Raw genomic sequence first — 24,866 nt, 5'->3', positions numbered from 1 at the left:
CTACGTACCGGTTTCTTTGAATTCAGATGCTCTAAGCTTCTGAAGTTCAAATGATCAGATATTTTATGCCACAACTCACTTTCCTTCACAATATTAGTTGCGCTAAGGCATTCAGAGTCAGCAGTTTTAACATTCACCTTGAATGTTCTATTCCTTCCCTGTTCTGACTCCATAATCAGCTTCTGATTACAGTCATATAACTTAAAAGATTGTTCTTCATGGTAACTGAGAATCCCTTTTCAATTAATTGACCTACACTCATCAGATTTCTCTTCATGCCAGGAACATAACAGACGTTCTGAATTAACGCATATTTGTCATCGAACACTGGAAGCTTGGCACTCAGATTACCATTTTCGTTCATCTTCAACCTTATGTAATACACTCATATCTCACCTAAACACAGTGCTTCCCAATCCCGCAAAATCAATATATGTGATTCTGTTATGATTCTCATCAGAAATTCAACACGAATTTTCCGAACATAAATCATTCACACAACGCCTCACCCTTTCACTCGTGTTTTCCGTGGTGTTTCCCTGTGAATCTAAATCGGAGCTCTGATACCAATTGTTGGTGCACAAGGTGATAAAGATGAACAATGGAAATAAGAGACAAAATAGAGAATAATAACAAACTTCCACAACTCTAAAACAGTTACAACAAACACGTGCACGCACTGCTCTGCTACACTACACAGAGTGCAACAAAAGGATAATGATACTATTGTTCACACGACTCACTTGCTTAAATACAAATGAGACTTAATGAAAATATTAAAGTACTCTAACAAACATTGTCTATAAGTTACTGAAAATGAATTAATTCTAACAATTTTCTTATCTATGAATTGAATTAATTTTAAAGTAAAATAATTAAGCCCCAGTAGAATTTCAAAAACATCGTATTGAAGATTTACGGTTTTAGATTTTAATGCAAAAAGCTCAATGGTATAGACAAGTAAATTTCTTAAAATCTTCTCTTGAAGTTTTCCCATGCATAATTTTAATATTAATATGAAAATGAAAATCTTAATACTAGTCACATATAAAATTTTGAAAAAAATCACTAGTTTATAAAAATTATTTTGTAAAGGTAAAGCCAAATAAAAAAAAAAGTAAAATTAAAGAAATATATATGTATAGTTTATTATATTGAAGGTAAAATTATAGTAGTATAAGCTAAAATTTTCCAACTATACACCGTTTGATATTATTTGCTCCCACACATTAGCCTAAGCCGTAAAACAAACAAATGAATTAACGTTGTGTGACTCAATAGTTTTTAAGAAATAGTTTGTTGCCGTTATGGTAAATACTACAAGAATAGTTCGAATCCCCTTTGGCAACTTTCTGTTTTAAACCACTATCGTTTTTCCAGTATTCTTATAACCATTGTTACTACCGCAGATCAATGAATACTTGTCAATTTACATTTACATCAACGTTTATAATCAACAACTCTTCATATACATATTTGATCCCTTCACAAAAGTTCTCAAAGCCATGATTTCCGGTAAAGATATGTACGATATTTTCACGGCGATTGTGCCATTATATCTTGCTATGTTTTTAGCATATGGTTCGGTTCGTTGGTGGAAAATCTTCGCACCTGAACAATGTTCAGGAATAAGCCGTTTTATCTCAGTTTTCGTAGTTCCGTTACTGGCTTTCCATTTTATAGCTTCCAATGATCCATATGCTATGAATTACCGTTTCATAGGAGCTGATACACTTCAAAAAGTAGTTACCCTTGTTGCTCTTTTTCTATGGAACATGTTCTCAAAAAAGCAAGATAGTTTTGATTGGACTATAACTCTTTTCTCTCTTACATCTCTCCCTAACTCACTCGTTGTTGGAATCCCTCTTTTAAAAGCTATGTATGGCGATTTGTCAGGAACTCTCATGATACAAATTGTTGTTACGCAAAGTGTTATTTGGTGCACTGTTCTACTTTTCTTGTTTGAATATAGAGCGGCTAAACTTCTTATTTCAGAAAAGTTTCCTGAAACTGCAGCTTCTATAACTGCATTCAAAGTTGATTCTGATATTGTTTCGCTTAACGATAGAGAACCTCTTCAAACGGATGCTGAGATAGGAGAAGATGGTAAACTTTGTGTTATTGTTAGAAGATCAAATACTAAATCTATGGTATCGCCATTGTTTAACGTATCTCAATCAAATCTTAGTAGTGTGGAAATATATTCAGCTCAATCATCAAGAGAATCAACACCAAGTTTTTCTACTAGTATTGACCAAACTGATCATTTTCATAGTAATAATGATACTAGTGGTGATGTTAATTTTGTGCAATCTTCCATAGGGGAAACACTGAAGTCTTGGAATTTAGAAGATGAGAAGATAAATAAGAGGAGAGAGAGGAATCTTAATGGTGAGTTTAATAATAATGGTGTTCTTTTTTTCACTATCAATATCCAGTTCACTGAATCGACTAATCTGATTCGGAGGTTAGTTTTGACATCAAATGGTTTCAGTCCTCCTTCTTACCAATAATGATGGTTTTTTGAAATGTAGGTGTTAATGAATTGATTGAGAACACGAGAAGTGAAGAAGGGAATGTTGGAATGGATGAAGTAGGGATAGTAAACAAAAACAAAGATATGCCACCAGCAACTGTGATGGCAAAACTCATTCTCATAATGGTTTGGAGAAAACTCATTAGAAATCCTAATACCTACGCAAGTGTTTTAGGACTTGTTTGGTCTCTTATATCATTCAAGTATAAACATTTTCTCTTATTTTTTGTCTTTGGTAAAATATTTCTATATATAGTATATATAGTTGAACCGTTGAAAATATTGAAGATTCTTTGCAATCTCTATCAATCCATGTAGGTTGCACGTCGATATGCCCGCGATGGTAAAGAGTTGCTTCTCGATACTAGCTAGTGGTGGTCTTGGATTGGCCATGTTTAGTCTAGGTTTGTCCATGGCATTACAGCCTGAGCTGATTCCATGTGGAAAACTAGTTGCAACATTTTCTATGGCGGTGAGGTTCTTGGTCGCTCCTGCCGTGACTGCGGCAACCGCAATAGCAGTTGGCCTCCGCGGAGTTCTCTTACATTTTACAATCGTTCAGGTTAAATTAAATTCACTTCATCAAAAAATTTCCTTTTGTTTTTGCCCTACCACATTATGGTTTTTTTAACATAAATGTTGAATTTTTGCAGGCTGCTCTTCCTCAGGGTATTGTTCCCTTTGTGTATGCCAAAGAATACAATCTACATGCAGATATACTCAGTGTAGGGTGAGTCTGATTTGAATCTCTAATAAAAAAATAGTAAAATAAATACTAAAAAAGAATTTGGTATTTGTGCAGGGTTATACTTGGAATGTTGATTTCATTGCCCATAACAATACTCTACTATGTGCTTCTTGGACTATAGTAGTTTATCTTGGATGCAAAAGCAATAGAAAACAATTATGATGATGTGGCTTCAAGGCTCACTAAAATAGATGAATGGTAGGAAATAATGTATTAGTTAGATGATCATGTGCAAATAAACAAAGCTTCATATGAACTATTACTTGATGTCAGAACTAATCCTATCGAATCAGTTAGGCTGGTGGTAAAAACTAAAAAAAAATGACTGCCAGATTTCAGTAAACACGAATGCTACGATCAAATTGAATAAAGTTTGTTGAATTTCCAGGTTTTGAATTCATTGTATATAATTTTACTTTAATGCAAAAATAATTCAAAGTACCTTTGATATTAGCTCACGGATCTTCTAGGCAGAACCTAACAGCAGTTTTAGTCTCCATAAAACCACGAAGAATCACAGCTGTTGCCGGAGAATCAAGCAATTTCATTAGTAACCATATAGGTTTACTACTTTTTAGTTGCCATATTTTAACCTCTGGGAATATTTTTTTCTCTTAACTTAAAAAATATTTATATTCATCTTTTAACTTTTTAAAATATATTATATTATTCCTTTTCATTTCATTAGTTGCGAATTTAGCGATTGATTTTTAGGTTTTTTTGTCGTTAATTATACAAAAATGATTAATATATTATGTTTTGAGGAATTAAAAAACTACTATAAATATTTTTCAAGTTAATGACCAAAATGAACTCTTGGATAAACATACGAGACTAAAAAGAATATTAAGTATTTTTTATAATTTGTCAAATAAGTTTTTTTTATTTAAAAATCAACCAAATAACCAAATCAAATATAAGACAAAGGTCAATATACACAAGGGAACCAAACCAAAACCCTTTAAGAAGAGAGTCTAAGCCTTGGGGTACCAAGTTTGTCTAACAAGAAACCTTTGCCATATTATTATGCAAAAAATGAAACAATTGTGAGATCTATAAATGAACTCAATGGCCGCTAGAGAATAAGCATAATGATTAACTTCTTTATTGTTATGGGAGCCTAAACATCTCGTATCATGAGTAATAGCTACACAGTTCAACCATCTAATCCTTATCTTTCAAGGAATTAATTTGACATTTGTGAAGGCTCTCACCACATTAGTGGAATTCTATTCAATCTAAGAATTATTCCACGTTATATCCCAAGCGTGCTCCAATGTTGTCATAGTTGCAGAAAACTCTGCATACAAAGCATTACCATCACCCATGAAATTGGCAAAGCTTCCCAAAAAGTCAGTTGACTCATTTCTAAAGATTTTCCCACAAGAACACGATGAAGGAACACATCTATCTAATCCATCAATGTTACATTTTATCCATCCCATTGGAGGCGGCTGCCAAAGAATGCTAATAGTTTTTTTTTAGGCGGATGAATATTGATGTTAAATTTCTTTGGAATGCAGAAGTTGTTTATAGAAGAATTTGAAATTTTCCTGTTTGATTTCTAGAAAAACTAGTAGCATCAGCATTAGAAGTAACACAAGATTTCCAATGAACCAATTTTCCATCAAATCTGATTGTTTATGGATTTTCAAACCTCAAAAAATATATTGACCAGACTAGAATTGAAAGAAATTTTCAATTGAGGAGACCGGTCATTGTTCAAGGCTTGCTTGCAATCTAAGAAATTCTTGATAGGGAGCTAAAGATTGAAATAGTTGGAGAACCAGCTCCAAATTTGAGAAACAAATTTACAGTCAAAGAAAATATGAGTTGTAGATTCACAATCCCTATTGCAAAGAGAGCAAATAGAACTGAAGGAAAAACCTCTTCTCAACATGTTTTCATCGGTAGGTAATTTATTGTGCATGTATCTCCACATTGTAACAACCTGAAATTTGATTAATTTATTTAATCAAATTATTGGTGTTTTATTTAGTTATTTAGTATGTGATGTGTTTTTAATTAAATATTTATGAGTCGTATGCGTATGTGAGGTATGATGGAGTGTAGTAAGAATATTATTGGATTGATAGAATGATTAAAATAATTAGAATTAATAGTTATTTTAATTAATTAAAATAAATAGAAATAGAGATTTTGAGTGGAAAATAGAAATTAAGAAGAAACAAGGGAAGTGGTGAAAATTATAAGAAGAGTTTGGCCAAAGTGTAATTAGTAAAAGGTTAAATTAGGTTTTTAGAGATAAAAAATGATTAGTGGATCTTTTGAGTAAGAGTAAGTAAAGTTAGAGTTTTTGGAGAAAAAGGGGTTAGGGATTGAAGACGAGTATTTATGACTTACAAGCGATTATCACTTAGACCTAACACTCGGGACTATGAATGGACATTACACTCAGGTAGTCTTTTTCTTTCAATTTGTTTGTGAAAAAGTTCGAATATTTACAACCGTTTTGAATGAAAGACAAACACTTGAGCTTGCAAGCTATTACAACTTGGACTTAGTATTCGGGATTATGATTGGGCTTTTCCCTCAGGTAGTTTTTTTCTTTGATTTATTGCGAAAGGAGACACATTTGTATTTTGGCGAAAGACGAGTATATATGACCTACAAATGATTACCACTTGGGCCTAATACTCGGGGGTATGACTGGACATTACACTCGGATAGTCGGTTTCTTTCGATTATTATTTGAAATGGACAAAGTATGAATTAATCATTTTGAATTTGATTATGAAAAGAGGTTGATGTTGGATCATGCGTTTGATTTGCGTTGAGAATTAAATTGTGAAAATGGTTTTGAAATGATTAAAGTCGGTAGTGAAAATGGTTTGATTTGAGAAAGTTGCTCGACATTGGATCAAACTTATTTTTGTTCTTTTTGAAAGTGGTTGATTTTACGTAATAATAACAAAGTAAAGTAATGCGATAAATTATTAAACGTCACGGGAATGGGGATACATTTTGTTAAATGGGGATATAATAAAGCGATTAAACTACAAGCTCATCAAACAAGTAAATGTAAATAACAAAGAGATCATTGTAAGAAGGCCCAAAATAAAGCCAAAGGACCAAAAATAAACTGAAATCTAGAGTATTGAATTTAGCTCTAAGTTAACTTAAAGTGGATTCATGTAAGAATCAATCTATAAGAAATTGAGTGAAAATGATATTACAAAGTCGAATTTGCAACGCAATGAAAAATTCAGCAACTCGATAAACTAATTACAATATTTACAACAGAAAAATAAATCAAAACTTAAAGTATTGAATTTAGCTCTAAACTAACTTAAGATGGATTAATGTAGGAAACACTCTATAAGAAGTTGAGCAATCGAATTTATGCATTCAAACGATTTTCGAAAGCTAAATTGGATTTAAACTCTAAAATTGCAACGCAATATTAAACCATATAGCAGCAACAAACACAAACATATATTTACGTGAAGATAATCTGAAATAAAATATTACACCGCACAAATGAAACTAACTTAGAGGTGCTCCGATAATGTTACATTAATATATCAAAAGAAATATCGGCGGCATAACGACATATAATCGTCGAATCCACAGATCAAAGTCCGATTCAAACCACGGAAAAACAAAAAACAGTAGCAACCCAATATTATATTTACAATGTTTACAAAATTATTACAAAGAAATCAAACATAACTGAAATAACACAACCAACACCAAATGAAATACGATGATAATGTTACAATAATTCACACACGATACAATAAGTAAGCAATGTAATCGAATCAAAACCGAAACCAACATCTGAGCAACAAACATAACACAACAAAAGATTTCATTTTGAATCATTACCGTTGGCAGACCGTTGCTGGAAGTGTCGTGAGTTCGTCGAAAATGAGCTCGAAGCTTGTTGGTTATGTTGCTGCTTTTCGGAAACATGATGCTTAGCTGAGTTGTGCAAGGTGTTATTGAAAGATAAGATGGTAATTGTTGTGGTTTGGATCTTGATGAGTTGAATCAATGTGAGTTTTGTGGTTCAAATGGTGTTGGCCATCAGAGCAACTCTTACACAATGGTGATGATGTTTTTATGACCAGAAAGGTTCTGACGACGTTGTGTGGAAGCAAGGGCGTTACTGGAGTGTGGTCAGAGAGATGAGAGAGTAGCTCACAGTAAGAGAATGAGCGGAGTGGTGGTTCTGTTTGTGGAGGTATAATGAAAGGATGGAGGTGAGTTTATGGAGCTTAGGTATGTCTTTACGGCAGAATGGATAATGGTCATTGGGATTTTGTCACGGTTTGAAGGGGGAGATGAGGTTAGAAGCGGAAGGCGCTAGAGGGAGTTTTTAGGTGTTTTCCGATGCAGTTGGATGGTGGGTGTAACATCCTGAATTCAATTAATTAATTTGATTGAATTATTTAGGATTATATTTGATTAGTTGGTGTTTTAAATTATTTGAATATGTGTTGTTGGGGTGTGGTAGAAATTGTAGGGTGTGGTGAGAAGGTAGAGTAATTTAGAAATAATTATAATAATTGAAATTTTATTTATTATTATTGTTAAAATAAAATTTTGAGAAAATACGAGTTTGGGTCAATTGTAGGATTTGAGGAGAGTTTGTGGTACGTGGAGAGAAGCTAGAGTAAAATTGAGAAAAAAAAATAATAATTAAAAAAAAGTAAGGAGGTTATTATATATTTTAAAAGTTGTGAGAGAAGTTAGATTTTTTGGGGAGAATTTGTCAGTACGTGAAATTTAAGTAAAAAGGTAAAGAGGGAGAGTAAGAGCTTCAGGTTGAGGAAGAACTCTAAGGATCAAAAGTGGTTTTGCTGGAAATCAAGTAAGGGGGAAAAATGACTACTAATTAGGTTTATTGAATGACGGGGTAGTGATGAGAAGTCTTTAATCTCATTAGAGTTTTAGGTTTTCCTTTGATGAATTATTATATGATGAAATTATGGAATTTGTTGGTTGATCCTTTGTGTGTATGTGTTTCTGTGATTGGATCTATGTTTGAAATATAATGAACATGCATGTATTAAATTATGTCATTGATGAATGTTTGAATTCTTGAGTTGTGTTCATGATTAATGATGAAATTGTTGTTGAAATTATTGATGGATAACCATGAATCATGATGAAAATAAGTGTTGTAACATGTGATAGGTGTGATAACATGATTTTAGTGTTTAATTCGTGTTGGAGTTGATTAATTTTTTGGAAAAATTGGTTGGGTTCAGGTGTGATGATTTAGGGAGGAAGAAGAAGATGAATGTGTGTAAAAACTAGATTTTTTAGAAAATAACACAGTGGCAATCAATTGTCACAACTTACAATCGATTGTCATGCCTAAAAAAGTGATTTTTTTTAAGTAAGTAGTGAAATCCTCTTGGAAACATTCGATTGTCACAACATGACAACCGATTGTCATATGTCAATTTTGTAAAAAATTATGTTTTACCTTTGATGTGTTGTCTGGCGATTTTGGATGTATCTTTTGATCCATATGTCCAAATAATGCGCCGTTTGAAATGTTAGAAAGTTAACGCGCAAAGCTACCTCATGGTAGTGCTTGGTGGAATGTTTTAGTTATAGTCAATTATCTATTTTAGAGATGTTTGCGATGACTTGTATGATTGGTTAGCGAATCGTTATGTTTATATGATGTTGTTTTGTAGTTTTTGTGAAGTAACATGAATGAATGCCTATGAAGTTATGTTGGATGAGTTGCTATTGTTTATTATGGTTTATTGATGTTGTAACATGAATTGATTGATGCGTATGATGAACGATGTGATGCATAAATGGTGAGATGTGTATGTGGATCCTTGTGGTGAACCTTATGGTAACATGAATTGGTTACCTTTACATGAGCATCGTGCAGATACTCAGGAGTATCATTGCTAAAGTAAGTGAAAGGTAGCTCTTGGAGTGGTTTCCAATAGTTGTCATTTTCTTTAGTAGGGTCTTGATTTGTTCATGTAACATCGGGCTGGGAACATTTGCTTTCACTTCTTTCATTTTGTTGAAGTTACTATTTATGTTTTGATGATATCTCAAAGTTGTGGCGAGTTGAATAATACAACTCTTTTTGTTGTGTTATGAAAGTTGAAGTTTATGAGACTAAATATCATGAGTTGTATTATTATGTTTAACTGATTTAATAATGATCTCGTTGAAATGATACCTCAAGTGAAGGTGAGCATGTGATGACAGGTTTATGAAAAGTGTGATTCGACTCAAATCAACGAAGCACATTTTCTTCAGCAACTTTGCACATGTGACTCGAATCATGATTTCACCTGAGACAAATCATGAAGAGAATTTTTGAAAATTTTAAATAAATAAAAAATACCAAATTTTTGAAATGCAAAGTTAATGACGAATGTTTTCAAATGTCAAAAATTAACTTGAAAAAAAAACTTTAACTCCGTATGAAAAATTATTTGAATAATGCATGAATGAATGACGAATGCTAAAATGAAATAATAATTCGATACACAATATGCGAAGATGAATGAAACATGAAATGCACAAATAACACATACATATATTTCACACAAACATCACACTTACCACACAAGGATAATAATAAATATGTGTACTATAAGAAGAACGAGGGAGGTTGGAACGATCATACCAATTTTGACGATGTATGCTTAACTTGTTGCACACGTAAACGATTAGTAAAAGACAACAAATATATCATATGTGAAATATGATCAATCATAAACAAATGGATACGATTCATTTGCACATCTAAATAACACTATCAGACACTCCTTCATAAGACATCAGATGAAATCGTACAACAGATATTCTGATTATCTTTGATTGACATATAAATAATGAGCAGACGATTAGCTACTTCATTGTTGAACACATGTTTGACAATCTCCGATAACTGATTCAACACTTTGACACTGATACGACTCTTTCAAAACTTTATGCTTTGATCATTTTGATAATTATTTAAAAAATTAGTGAACATTATCAATTTTCACAAATTGTCTTCATCTTCTTTCACAACGACCTTGGAAGAATATGTCAATAAGGAGATGTTTCTTCTTCTCTTTCTCGGTATTCCGTAATTTTAAATAATTTCTACATAAGAATACATTGTTAGCTTTACAAATGATCATTAATATTAATTTAAAGACATAATTCTAGATTTTTGGTTATTCTTGCACACACCTCAAAATCTTTGTTAGTTAAATCCTGGATGAATCAAACTTAGAAAATTTCTCAATTGCAATTAATGATAAAATAACATTCTAGTAGAGAATTAATTGGAATTATTCCATATTTGATCAAACAAACATAAATCAACCATTAGTAAGTCAATGAAATATGTTTGATATCCACTTAGATGAGAAAGCCTCTAAAACAAACTTTTATAGATCGAAAATAATCTATATCCTCAACTTTTAAAGTCACTTAGACTTGATCAAAAGACTAATTCCGAGGTCACTTGATGACTGAGGATATGGATAAGAAAAAGGTCTAGAAATGAGGTGAATATACTGATCTCATTTAAAATAATTTTAAAAACTTTTTGAAACAAAATCGAAGATTTTTTAGCAAAAGCAAATACAAAATAAGATGTAAACTTAGAAACTCATTAAGATGAATTCTAACAAAGATATTTCAATGGTGTCACTAGTGGAATAATATTTTCAAAGACACAATCAAACAGGATGATCCAAGTTGCTTGATCCAACTAATTTAATACTCAACATAGAAACGATTTAATCATAATTGAATTTAAAGACAATTCAATATGTTTGATACAACAAAGACGTATGCTTACACAATATACCACTATAAGCATGATCCAATCTAGAGGATATACAAAGGATGCTATGATGCAACAATTACATAACGAATGCAAAAACAAAAAAAAATTAAAGAGATATAGGAAAAAAAAAGAATACTCGGAGATATATACTGGTTTGGTGCTATTGTCCTTGTAGAAACCTACTTTGGCCTTCAACGGTGTAAAACCATTAGAAAATAATCCGATCTTCCACTATTTTCAAGAGTTAATTCACAAATATTTTGATACAATGAACTATCATCAATCTGAACTCTAATAGCTACACTGCATTAGTCAACACACAGATCAATTGATAAATCCTTTTGTTGATGAAGATACTCAATTGCTACATTTAAGATCCTCATTAATCTTAATCCAATAATCTTGCTATCCGCAATAACTTTCTCTAAGCTCCATTTCTACAACATCCTTTCCTCGAATCTAATGAAGACTTGTCTGAGCGATTTCCATTTGTCTCAAATAATTGGACGACTCTCAACTTTGTTATGTAAAAATCTTCACATGGTTTCATCAAAGTCTTAAATGGAGTATACATAAACGTTTCTCTCTTGATGAACAACACACAACCAGAACCCATGCCCAAGAAAGAATTCTTCCACCTGATACACAAGCATAACTATAAAGAAAAACATTAGATTCCATATATGTAACTTCAATAAATCTCTCACACTCAATCTTTAGAGATGGATACTCATAACAATGGTTCTGAACAATAGTTGAAGATGATGAATAGTATCTGAAGAATCTCACACACACAATTAATTCTCACAAGATCCACATTTTGTGAGGTTAATCATAAGGTATCAACAAGGAGATAGGTCTTGGTGAATAAAGAACACACATTTTGCTTCTCTCAAGGTTCTTAGCAAAATGAGTTTCTAGGGTCTTGGTGAATGTTTTGAAATTGACCAACTCTCTAATCTTGATTGTTTGTTCTACTACAAAAACACACAATGGTGTTACAAGAGATTGTGTTACCACACACTCATTGTGAGTATCACACTCTTTTCTTAGTTTTTGGGCACACACTCTCTCTATATCATAGACAAAAAAGAGGAGATGGGAGAATTGGTGCTAGAGGGTAAACACACTGGAAAACAAGAAAACAATGAGATTTCATCAAATCATGAAGTAATTATTTGAATTAAAGAAACAATAACTTGAATCGAAGGTTGGAAAGGGAGGGAATTAAGCCATGATTTGAATCAAGTATGCCCTATGATTCAAGTCAAAGTTATATGTGATTGAAATCACACTCTTATAAGTCAAATTAAGAGAGCCACATGTAATTCCCAACTTTTAAATGAGTCCATGATTTGAGTTACACTATGCATGATTCAAATAAAGCCTCTCTGGAGCTTTTATTCAAGCATGTGATTCAAGCAATACTTAACACATTGATATAAATCAAATTACTAAGCTCAAAAAAGAAACATTTTCATGGAATCAACTAATAAAACATTGAATGGAGAAGTTCTCAAAGGTATAATTCTAATTATTTCTGAAGCAAACAAATACAAATGAATCCAAATGAATTACAAGCATGCATTGAAAACAATGATGCACATACACATAATTGACATATTACAAATACGCGATGAATCTAATAATTCATATACACACAAATTGACAAATCATTAAAACTAAAATGATACCGACAATGACTGCAATTTTAATATCTTGTTTGCACGAAACTAGTTTTTTGGGATGCTCTACTAGGGTTTGAAAGAAAACCTGATCGAAATATGCTTATATGTGGAAGGCCATCAGAATGGCGACCTTCAATGGTATGCTCTTATTCCTCAAATGACTCTTATGTCTCCATTCCAATGCCAAACACAAAAACAATTATTCGCATAAACTCTTTAAAATGTGTGTGACATACTAGTTTCTAATTTTGTGAAGCCTTGCCTCAAAGGTAACCGTATCTCAATAAATAATTGCCTCTCGATCAAAATACCTAAAAAGGCTTACAAAGCAAGACTCAAATATTGTAGAAATAATTTACAAGGGAGATTGATTACTATCTAAGGTTACATGTAATTGACGACAACAATGTTACGTGACAAACTCATAAAATTATGGAGTTCAATTACTAATTGGGATTTATCTCCTTTGAAAATGTGGATATCTTGAATTTTCATTCGAATCAAGGGATGATCTCAAAAAATGGAGTTTAGGTACACGGAATTTTAAGCCATCTCTACTATGTTTGTTTACGTGAACAACATACTTTAGACTTGAAATTTTGAATATCACACATGATCAAGTGTGATTGAGGATGCATTATTTGCCATTAAAGTACTTTGGGTATTTTGCGTGTGTGGAGAGAGACCTTAACATGTTAGATACTCTTCATGATCGTATTTTAGTGGAACGAGAGGGTTGAATTCTTTGTTGATTTTGAATACGAGAGTTTACCTCTCTTTGTGATAACTATGTTTGTCTTGGTCATAGTATTGATAAACGTTGGAAGTTGAAAGGTATGAATGTTGAGAATCCGCTAATTAAATAATCTACAAGATACACGTCTAAAAAGTCCAAACAGACTATACCAATTAATGATTGTGTGAAGGATATATAGAATGATGAATTTGTAAATGCCATGGTAAATGATGACTTTGTAGATTTGAATAAGACGATAAATCATACTTTTAAGAATGAAATAGAGAATTATGAATTTGCTATAGCCATTCAGTCAGGGAATGAGGTTAATGCTAACGAAAAACATTTATGATAAACAAGCTCTTTGAATGAAGAACATACAATAGTAAAAACTGCAAATGATTTGAATGAGAATTTGGTGATTGAGAAAGCGATGGTATATGATATAAGGGATAAACCTGATCTTGATCTTATGGTTATGGAAAATAGTGCTAAAAATTTGGTGAGAGGTCCTTGTGATTGTTTGCCTATGGATAAGAATAATAACTTTTTCGGTGATGAAGAGAATCCTCATAAGTCACACCGGGAAAATTTTACTTTGGTCACGAAAAAGGGTAGGGGAAAACATAAACTCGCTCAATCTAGAATGGAAATTAACGTCTGAACCATATCAAGTAAACACAATATCACTCAATCAAAGCCATTATTTATTAAAATGCTAGAGGATTAGAAAACCTTAATACGAGGTTGGCTATTAAAAATCTATGTGATCAACATAAGACTAATTTGCTTTTGATTGATAAACGAATGATTATGTATGCTCATTTCCCTGCTGAATGTCTTAAACAAATCAACTTTTAAGAGATTCGCATTAAATTTTAGATAGACTAATTATTCAAACTTATGGGGTTTTTGTACAATAGATATGAATCTCATTGTGTTAAGTTTATCCGAACAACATGTAACTTTTTCTATAGAAGTTAATCAAACTAAATTCTTTGTTGAAACTGAATATGCAAGTAACTCTCATGTCATCTGAAGGTTGTTATGGAACGAACTTACCAATCTTGGCCCTCGGTGCATGATAGGTGATTCCAATGCAGTTATTAGTTCCCATGAGAAATTTGATAGATGCCCTCCAAACAAAACTTCCACTGATGAGTTTCTTAAGTGGACAAATCAAAATGAGCTTATGCATCTTGAAACTAATAGTAGCTATTACATTTATGCCAATGAGATGAAATGTGGTACTTACTCTTCTATTAGGCTTGACATAGCCATTTGTAATCAAAATTGGCTAGATGATCACAACATAGTAAAATTGAGATATACAAGTAAAAAATAACTATACTGATACATTGAAGTACTTTTGTAGATGGGGGAATTGAATTAGACGATCATGTTATTTACTTCTACAAAAAAATAGTACAAAAAACAATTGCAGTCATACTGATCTAATGGAGAGAACTACCCCCACAACTTATAACTGCATATAATGAATATATCACTAGAATGTCCCAGTCGGAGAAAATTAAGAATGTAGTGCACAATATGGATGGTAATTCTACTCCAAGCCCTAATGGATTTGGTGGATGTTTTTTCCAAGCCTAATGGAATATAGTATGGACTAATGTGATAAATTCGGTGAATCAATTCTTTGAACAATGTTGGATCCTTCTTAATCTCAATTTAGTCAATGTGACTTTGATACCTAAATAACATGAACAAAATTCTATTGAGCAATATTGACATTTTACACTTGTAAATTTTCAATTCAAAATCATCACTAAGATCATTGTAGACACGTTGGACATCTTAACTCCTAAAATTGTTACATAACACCAAAGACACGTCATTAGGGGAAAACATATTTATGAGTGCATGTGATCACTTCAAAAGCCATCAATATGTTAGGCAAGAACCCTTTGGAGGTAGTATAACGTTGAAAATAGACATCAGAAAAGCCTTTGAAACTTTAGATTGGCAATATCATATTAAAGTTCTTATTCAAGTTGACTTTCACCAAAAGTTTTTTTATTGGATTCTTATCATTCTACACTCAGCCAAACTATCAATCATAATAAATGGGGAAACCTGAAGGATTTTTTATTACTATAGAAGAGTGGGAAAAGGAGATTTTATGTCTCCCTTGCTCGTATGCATTTTTTTTAAAGACACTTAGTAGCCAGTTATCCATGTTGATGGATCAAAATAATTTGACATGCATTTAAATTTATAAGACAACCATTCTTAGACACACTTTTTTGCAGATAACCTTATTATATTTTGCAAAGATACAACAAAAAACAATCAAGTCATTGACCATCTCCATCAAGAATATGGTCAAAATTATGGTCAACACATCAGTCCAACTAAATGTAAGTTTTATGTTGGAGGTACTTCTGGATCTAGGTTGAGGCATATCATAAATATTCTTGGATTCGCCATGGGACAAACACCATTTAAATATCTTGGAGTTCCTATATTCAAAGACAAACTTAGAACTTATCAACTTTAAATCATAATAGATAGAGTATTGGTTAAGCTAGCTACTTGGAAAGGCTACCTTCTTTCTATGATGGGTAGGTTCGGCAAGCTTATATATAGCCTTTGGATTTATGAATGGTCAGTCAATATTCTTAACAAACTAGATTCTTGAATTAGGAATTATATGTGGATAAGTAAAATATATAGTAGAAAGCTTATTCCTACATCTTGGAAGATTATTTACTCACCTTTGTTTGAAGGAGATCTTGGTCTTTAGATATATTAAGACAATATTCCTAAATTAATCTATCAAACATATTTTATATTTCATCTTATTCTTAATGCATGTTATATTTGTATTATGCTTGTGGATCTATTAGGTGTCAAAGTGGAATTATATGTTTTGAAGGACATAATCATTTTTAACCTGATATATGGATCTAGACGGTGCTTAGAGGTATTGTTATATTTATATCTAGATAATTATTTATCACAAGCTAGAGTCTAGACATAATCTAGACGTAGTATTAACTTACACTATTGAATTATAATCATTTTGTGTTATTTTTTAGAATATCAAATTGATAATAAACAATACAAATGATATCACAATGATATTCGAGACATGAATAACATTTCAGAACAATAAGTTATAATATAAAGTTAAAATGAGCATAAATAGTTATTTGATATGCATGAAATCATAATAATTGCAACACCTAACACCAATATTTTTTGTCATTGATATTTCTACTATTTTATTTTATTTTTTATGGACAAAAAATATTTTCAATACAACTAAATCTTTTCCATACTTAAAATAGTAATCGTTGTAAACACGTTATATTTCTCATTTCTTGTGGATTCAATAATTTTACTCACTACACTATGATTTTTACTAACATAACCGCTGCAATATTTTTTTTAGCAAAGGATCTTGAAGCTCCAAAATTGTGAAAGAGAGAAAGTGTGAAAAATTGTCTAGTCTTATGTTTAACGCGTGTATGAGTGATCATTTTAATGTAAAGGTATAAAAGTACCTTCTACCACAACGACTCCTACTCATGAAGTAGAGGTTTCTTCTTAGAAGAACGAGGGTTCCCTCGTTCTGGACCAGGTGTAACACCTCGATTTTCATATTTAATTAATTGTACTATTTTAAATGAATTTATGATGTGTTGGTGACTTATCTGATTTTGTGTGTTTAGAGGTAAATGACCTAAGATGAGAGAACAAGCCCTTTAGATAAAATGGATTTTTTTTAATTTTAATTGATTTAATTATTTAATTTGAAGAAATAGAATGTGGGGTAGAAATTATAATCTTAGTAGAGTTTTGTGATGTGGAAGTAATTAAAAAGAAGTGAGGGTATCATGAGAAATATTGAAAACAAATAATTATATTTTATTTGGATTTATTTAAATAGAGAAATTGAGGGAAAATTAGGATTAGTTTGTTGTACGTGAAAATTTAGTAAGGAGAAAGAGCAACCAAGAGTTTTGGAGAGAGAGGGCATAGGAGGACTAGAGCTAGAGACACCATTGACAAAGCTTAAGAGATTATGCAATTCTAAGATAAGAGGGATAAATTATTCATGTGTGGGTGCTTAGGCAAAGGGGATAGAAAAGGTTGTTTATCTTTCTCCTTTTGGGTTTTTCCTTTTCACCATTATTGGATGCTTTGGAGTTTGAGATGACTTTTTCGCAAAACTCTTTCATGAATTATGTGTTTGACATTAATTTTGTATTCTGAATTGCATGCCAAATTCGTGTAAATTAATCTGAATAATTCTAAAAATTAGTGTTCTTATTGGTTGTGTTAAAAGGTGTTGAAGATGATGATGAGTGTAATCAAATCGATGTAATATATGTTAAATGTACCTATTTGATTATTCTTAATATTATATTAACATGTATGATTGAATTTCATGTGTTTGGGATTGATTGGGACCGAAATTAGAGCTTTGATAGGGCTCAAATGGTGGAAATCACACTTTTTTACGTTGTTCATTTGGGCTCTCGCGCTCAGTGCGATTGAAGCTCTGTTTAGCAAAATTTCGCTCAGCAAAGGAAGACTCGCCCAACGAGATGCCCAGTTTTTGGTTTTTGGGATTTTTGGAGCATGCACTTAGCAAGCAAAAGTTACGCTCAGAGAATTTGCGTTCAACGAGCCCTAACTGTGCTTAGTGAGGACGATAGTGCAAAGGTGGCTAGTTTCGGATCGATTTTTATGACAAAGTGAGTGTTCTGATTTTTCTATGAATTGCGCGTGTCATACCCTAAAATTTACCCACATGTCTTTTATTTTATTTTTATAATGTAAAAAAAAGTATCAATCATTTAAATTGATAGTTAGGCAAACATGTCAAATACAAGGTTGTGGGTTCAAACCCGTTACATTTCTTTTTATTAACTATTTTATAAAAGGTCAAAAGTTAATACAAAGTCAAATGTTTACTTGGTGGAATATTTCAATATTATTTTCGTTTTTTTTAATTAAGTATTTTTTTAAATTATTAGTTTTCATTTTTTATTCCTTTTCTATAAAAGAAATCACAAAAAGATTTTAATTATGTCTTTATTCTATTTTTATGGCACCTTAGGGAGCAAATAAGAGTTTTGAGAAACTTTTAGTGTAATCTTTTTTAATTTGATAAAAAAATCAAATCAAATATGTTGATTGATTTTGGACTTGTTAATTGTTTGACTAGATTTGATTATGTTTCCCTTTCCATTTAACTTAATTTGCACTATAAATAGACCAACATTTTTCACACAATTCTACATCAAAATTCCCCTAAAAACCCTCTCCTTTTTCTCCCTAAAATCATACACCATAAAACCAACATAAACACATACACTCCACAAAATCACCATAAACTCTATTTTTCATAAACATCTTGCATATCTAAACTTCCACCACTAACCATATTTTTTTACACACATAGCCAAAATATCACTTCCAAACAATTCAATCTTCATCACTAATCATCATCTCCCTCACATTATCGATAACCCAACAACACCATAGTCTTCAACAATCATATCAATATCATACATCAAATATCCTACACTATCTCATTGAAATTTCCACCTTTTTTTATTCTTTTAAATTTTTATCTTTTTTTCTTTTTCTCTCTATTATTATATTGTTTGGAACTAGAAATTCCTTGTTTGTTTATTATTAAGAGGAACTTGAAGTTCCTTTTACTTTTTCTCTCTTTTCTTTCTCTATTATTATATTATTTTTTTATTATTAAGAGGAGCATAAAATTCCTTTTGTTTTTCTTTTCTTTTTCTCTATTGTTATATTATTTGCTACATGTTATAGTTTAGGATAGTTTTTTTAACATAAAAAGTACATATTCGTTTCTTTTACATTTTTCACTAATATTTATATAATTTTAAAAATACAAAAAAAAAATAACTTCTTTTAATTCATTTAAATTCAAAAATACAAAAATATTATCTTTTCTCTTTCTATTTCAAAAAATACAAAAATACATCTTGCTTCATTTTATTCAAAAAATACCAAAAATAAAACTCTTTATCTTGTAAATAATCCACATCATTGTACATAAACAAACTTCTTTTCAAAATCAAACTAATAACTTTTTTTTTTTTAAAATAAATTGGATGGGTGGATGAACATTTACAATATCCTCGAGTAACCGATTGGTTGTCGCACGCCGCATCAGTCGGTTATTCGAATTCAAAACAATTAAAATTAACACAACACGTCAAATATCTTTTGTGCTCTTTCGCACTTAATTCAAAATCTTTTCATAAAAACAATAGGTTAAATCATTTCAAAGCGAAATACAAACAAGTGTTTTAGTCTCCATCGTGTCAGCCAATGTTTAAACGCAAGAACATGATTAAACTCTATTATATAAAATCAACTAACACACTATTTTCTACGAACTACGATACTCTGATTTTTTTTTCCTGTACTATGAAAATACGTAGGCACGAGGTTTTGGAACCTTGGAGAACACAATAATTAAAAAAAAAATTCTTTTATCCTTTGTAAATAATTTCTTTTTTGTAAATATCTTAATAAATAAAACAAAATAAAATAAATATCCCTTTAAGCAAACCCTTAACCTTAGAACGATATGAGATTCCCGTTGAGTACAACGGATATAAGGGGTGTTAATATCTTCCCCTCGCAAAATACAATCCTGAACCCATATTTGATTGCGATGACCATATTATCCTTTTCCCAAGGTTTTATCGTTATTTTCTTTTTTCTTAGGAATAAATCAAATTTGATGGTGTCTCTATTAGTCATTTGCGAGCGTGTGATGCGCTCTCGAGGTCGTATTTTTTGAGATGTGACAGTTGACGACTATATTAGGGATATGATCCTAAAGAGAGTCAAGCTCACTCTTTAGTTCTGGGGTTGTTTGATTTGTTGTTTATTTGTTTTATTTTTATTTTTATTCTTTGTTTTATTTTCTTTATTATTTCATATATTATCTTAACATCATGGATTTTTATTTATACCCGAGTTCGAGGAGAAACATAAGTTTAAGTAAGGGGTACGTCATCTTTTGACCACAAAGATGCACATCTCATGGGGTTTGAGGATAAGCCTTGAATTTGTGAAGTTATGATTCGAATCAGTCACATGGTGTTGTGATTCAAGTCAACTTCAACGGTGTTGTGATTCAAGTCAAGTTCAACGGTGTTGTGATTCGAGTCTAGTTCAACATATAATTCAATTAGAGCTACTATTTGAGAAGATTTCTAAAACATTTCAAAAAAACTTGATAAGCCGAGCATCATAAATTGTAGTTCTATGTGCAAATAACTCAACAAAATCAAACATTGAACATTATGAGATAATAAACATGAAGAAAACAACATGAAGCAAAAGATAAATTTTAATACAAAAAGTTTTTTGGAATAGAATAAATTTCTAAAATACTTATAGCTAAGTTTTTTATATGTATATCAAAATATTTATTTAAAAAATGTCAAAATTTTACACACGGTTCAAAGTTAAGTTTTCTGTGATAAAAATTGTATACAAGAATATTGCAAGATAAGTTTGTAAAAAATTATGTCTAGCTTAATCGTGGCCAACACAATTTTTGAATTATTCATAAAAACTCATATAGAATGAAGTTTTATACATTTAGCCACATTGAATCCGTGGTGGATAAATTGTGAATTCGTTTTAATTAAAATTATCGCTTCAATTTATTTGTACCATACCACCTCATAGAGTTTTAATTAGCTTCTCCGTTTAGCCACATTTATCCTTTTGAATAATGAAAATTAGCTTATGTTTTAATATATCATAAATATATTGGTATAGTTATAAGAGTAAAAGGTAAAATATTTTCCATGTATGCACCGTGCCAGATATTATTTACTCGCCCAAGCCTTAAAACAAACAAATTAATTAATCTTACGAGTCAATAATTTTTAGAAATAGTTTGTTGGCATTATGGTATACTACAAGAATGGTTTGAATCCTCTTTGTCAACTTTCTATTTTAAACCTCTATCGTTTTTACGGTATGCTTAACAAACTATTTATGTTCTCTCTCAATTAATCTCTACATTACAACCATTATTCACAAAGATCTTTAATGCTACAGAAGATAAATGAATACTTCCCAATTTACATATGCATGAACGTTTATAATCAACAACTCTTCATACACACCTAGCATCTTCTCTTTACATTTTAACTTCCATTTTTTATTTTAACCTTTGACCTTTAAATTATTTATAATTGTTATTTGATTGTAAACTTGGGTGCTAGGTTCCATAAGAGAGAACTAACAATACAATGATTACCGTTAAAGATATATACGATATTTTGACAGTGATTGTGCCATTATATGTTGCTATGTTATTAGCATATTGTTCGGTTCGGTGGTGGAAATACTTCACACCTGAACAATGTTCTGGAATAAGCCGTTTTATCTCAGTTTTCGTAGTTCCGTTACTAGCTTTCCATTTTATAGCTTCCAATGATCCATATGCTATGAATTACCGATTCTTAGCAGCTGATACACTTCAAAAAGTAGTTACCCTTGTTGCTCTTTTTCTATGGAACATATTTACAGAAAAACAAGATAGTTTTGGTTGGACTATAACACTTTTCTCCCTTTCATCTCTTCCTAACTCACTCATCGTTGGAGTCCCTCTTTTAAAAGCTATGTATGGTGATTTCTCGGGAACTCTCATGATACAAATTGTTGTTATGCAAAGTGTTATTTGGTGCACTGTTCTACTTTTCTTGTTTGAATATAGAGCGGCTAAACTTCTTATTTCACAACAGTTTCCTGAAACTGCGGCTTCTATAACTTCTTTCAAAGTTGATCCTGATCTTGTTTCGCTTAACAATAGAGAACCACTTCAAACTGATGCTGAGATAGGAGAAGATGGTAAAATTCGTGTTGTTGTTAGAAGATCGACTACTAGCTCTATGTTATCAGCATCGTTTAACATATCTCATTCAAATCTCAGCAGTGTTGAGATATATTCAGTTCAATCATCAAGAGACCCAACACCAAGAGCTTCTACTAGTATTAACCAAAATAATAGTTTTCAGAGTATTGATAATGATATTGGTGGTGAAGTTTATTCGATAGGGGAAACACCAAGGTCTTTGAGTTTGGAAGATGGGAATTTGAAGATAAATAAGAGGAAAGAGTCGAGTCTTCCTGGTGAGTTGTTTAACAATAATGGTGGTTTTTACCCTCTCCAAATCAAATGCTTTCTGGTTCAATTATGTTTTGTTGATTCATAATTTTGTAACACAAGTATCGGGAATCTTTTGAAATGCAGGTGTTAATGAATTGATTGAGAACACGGGTAGTGAAGAAGGGGATGTTGGAATTGAGGAAGCAGGGATTGTAAACAAAAACAAACATATGCCACCAGCAACTGTGATTGCAAGACTCATTCTCATCATGGTTTGGAGAAAACTCATAAGAAATCCTAATACCTACGCAAGTATTATAGGACTTGTTTGGTCTCTTATAGCATTTAGGTATAAAAATCTTCTATTATTTTTTGTTAGTTTTTGCTAAACAAATATAGTATGTGGAATTTTATATTGTCAATCAATCCCTGTAGGTGGCATATTGAAATGCCCTCAATTATACAAGGTTGCTTCTCAATACTAGCTAATGGTGGTCTTGGATTGGCCATGTTTAGTCTAGGTTTGTCCATGGCATTACAACCTAAGCTGATTCCATGTGGAAAACGAGTTGCAACATTTTCTATGGCTGTGAGGTTCTTGGCCGCTCCTGCTGTGACTGCGGCAACCTCATTAGCAGTTGGCCTCCGCGGAGTTCTCTTACATTTTGCTATTGTTCAGGTTAAATTAAATTCCCTTTATCAAAAAATTTCCTTTTGCTTTTGCCCTACCACATTATGTTTTTTTTTAACATAATGTTAAATCTTTGCAGGCTGCTCTTCCTCAGGGTATTGTTCCCTTCGTGTATGCCAAAGAATACAATCTCCATTCAGATATAATCAGTGTTGGGTGAGTCTTATTTAAATCTCTAATAAATAAAAAATCCCTCTCCTTAAGGAAAATAACTACTAACAAGGAATTTGGTATCTATGCAGGGTTATATTTGGAATGTTAATTTCATTGCCGGTAACAACACTCTACTATGTGCTTCTTGGTTTATAGTTTATCTTGGCTTCAAGGAGGCTCATAAAAATAGATGAAGGGTAGGAAATAATGTAGTAATTAGTTAATCATGTGAAGATAAACAAAGCTTCACAGAACTATATCCATGTATAACATAGTAGATAACTAGATATTACCCGTTAAATTATTTTTGATATCAACGTGTCAGATGTAATTATATTAATTTGATTTAATTTTTAACATTAGTATCGATAATGATGTGTTACATGCGATACATTCATTTTATCTATTTTCTAAAATTATTATCGATATTGACGTGTCAGAGTCCTAACTAATATATTTGTGCTTCATAGGGTTTACCTCTCTCTTAAGTAATAGCAAATGTTCGCAAATCATAGTGATTAGGTAGAGTTTCAAACTTGCTTATTTTCTTTGATTGATACTTTCATTGTTCATCAACTCACCACTCATTAACATGCATTTTCAATTGCTAAAAAATTACTCTCAAACTAAAAAGTGTCACTTTAATGCTACGATCAAATTGGATAAAGTTTATTGAATTTCCAGGTTTTGTATACATTGTATATATAATTTCACTTTAATGCCAAAATAATTCAAAGTACCTTGTATAACAGCAATTTTCGTCTTTCATTGTTGGTGCTTCTTTCTTCTCTTTGTTTCAATCACGATCTCCACAAAACCAGGAACCCGTTGATAAACGGAGAATCGAGCAATTTCAGTATTAACCTTGAAGAATCAAACAACTCGATCATTTTAACAAACGGCGAACAAATTCTGGATATTCAATTTAGTATAAACTTGTGAAATTCTCGTTGAGTAAAACCCTAACAGTAATAGGTTACTCACCGATGAATTCAAGAGATGTGTTGTGGTTGGCGGAAGTGTTGGAATGTTTGCGGCAGCACGGTGAGGAAGGAAAGGAGAGGTGGAAGGGGGAGTTTTACTTTCTCTAGGACTACGGTAGAAAACGAGAGGTTAGAAATGAAATGAGGTTGACATAGCCATGGAGAGAGTAATAAACATATTTTATTAATTTACTAAAAAAATTTTATTTATGTCTATCTCACATAAATAAATTAGCTTGAAATTATTTATTTATTTTTGTTTAATACATTATTTTTTTTTGAAGTGCGTATACTAGTAAAAAAATATAGGTATGCATACAAGGATAAGGTGTACATTACAATATATGGTGGTTATGGCTTGTCCGTAGGCGCGAGAAGTCATACA

General features: G+C 31.6%; 1 protein-coding gene, 1 long non-coding RNA gene and 1 pseudogene across 6 annotated transcripts; 2 read left to right on the top strand and 1 right to left on the bottom strand.

Moving 5' to 3' along the window:
- The first annotated feature begins 1,505 nt into the window (after window positions 1-1,505).
- On the top strand, window positions 1,506-3,405 carry LOC127138603 (auxin efflux carrier component 2). The gene is made up of 5 exons (XM_051065085.1): window positions 1,506-2,409; window positions 2,535-2,739; window positions 2,855-3,098; window positions 3,190-3,266; window positions 3,339-3,405. The coding sequence occupies exons 1-5, from the start codon at window positions 1,506-1,508 to the stop codon at window positions 3,403-3,405; spliced, it is 1,497 nt and encodes a 498-aa protein (XP_050921042.1).
- A 4,483-nt stretch (window positions 3,406-7,888) lies between these two features.
- On the bottom strand, window positions 7,889-24,647 carry LOC127138602 (uncharacterized). Of its 5 annotated transcripts, none has more exons than XR_007808822.1 (3): window positions 24,483-24,647; window positions 24,239-24,362; window positions 7,889-9,583 (listed from the first exon to the last, which is right to left on the bottom strand). It is a non-coding gene; the product is annotated as an uncharacterized LOC127138602 (long non-coding RNA). The 5 variants fall into 5 exon arrangements; XR_007808821.1 differs by lacking the exon at window positions 7,889-9,583 and adding an exon at window positions 10,081-10,385; XR_007808820.1 differs by lacking the exon at window positions 7,889-9,583 and adding an exon at window positions 10,977-11,734.
- LOC127138601 (auxin efflux carrier component 2-like) lies at window positions 21,410-24,172 on the top strand (annotated as a pseudogene).
- Window positions 24,648-24,866: the final 219 nt, after the last annotated feature.

Source organism: Lathyrus oleraceus, chromosome 4 (genome assembly GCF_024323335.1).
Source record: "Lathyrus oleraceus cultivar Zhongwan6 chromosome 4, CAAS_Psat_ZW6_1.0, whole genome shotgun sequence".
In the NCBI taxonomy this organism is placed as follows: domain Eukaryota; kingdom Viridiplantae; phylum Streptophyta; class Magnoliopsida; order Fabales; family Fabaceae; genus Lathyrus; species Lathyrus oleraceus.
This window is presented reverse-complemented; position numbering and strand designations above follow the sequence as displayed.

What these genes read in the sequence shown, in the direction of transcription:
- LOC127138603 (XM_051065085.1), top strand. Translation starts at nt 1,506, where the DNA reads ATGATTTCCGGTAAAGATATGTACGATATTTTCACGGCGATTGTGCCA. An exon ending in TGGTCTCTTATATCATTCAA is followed by an intron (nt 2,740 to 2,854) that starts GTATAAACATTT and finishes CAATCCATGTAG; the next exon opens with GTTGCACGTCGATATGCCCG. An exon ending in GCAGATATACTCAGTGTAGG is followed by an intron (nt 3,267 to 3,338) that starts GTGAGTCTGATT and finishes GTATTTGTGCAG; the next exon opens with GGTTATACTTGGAATGTTGA.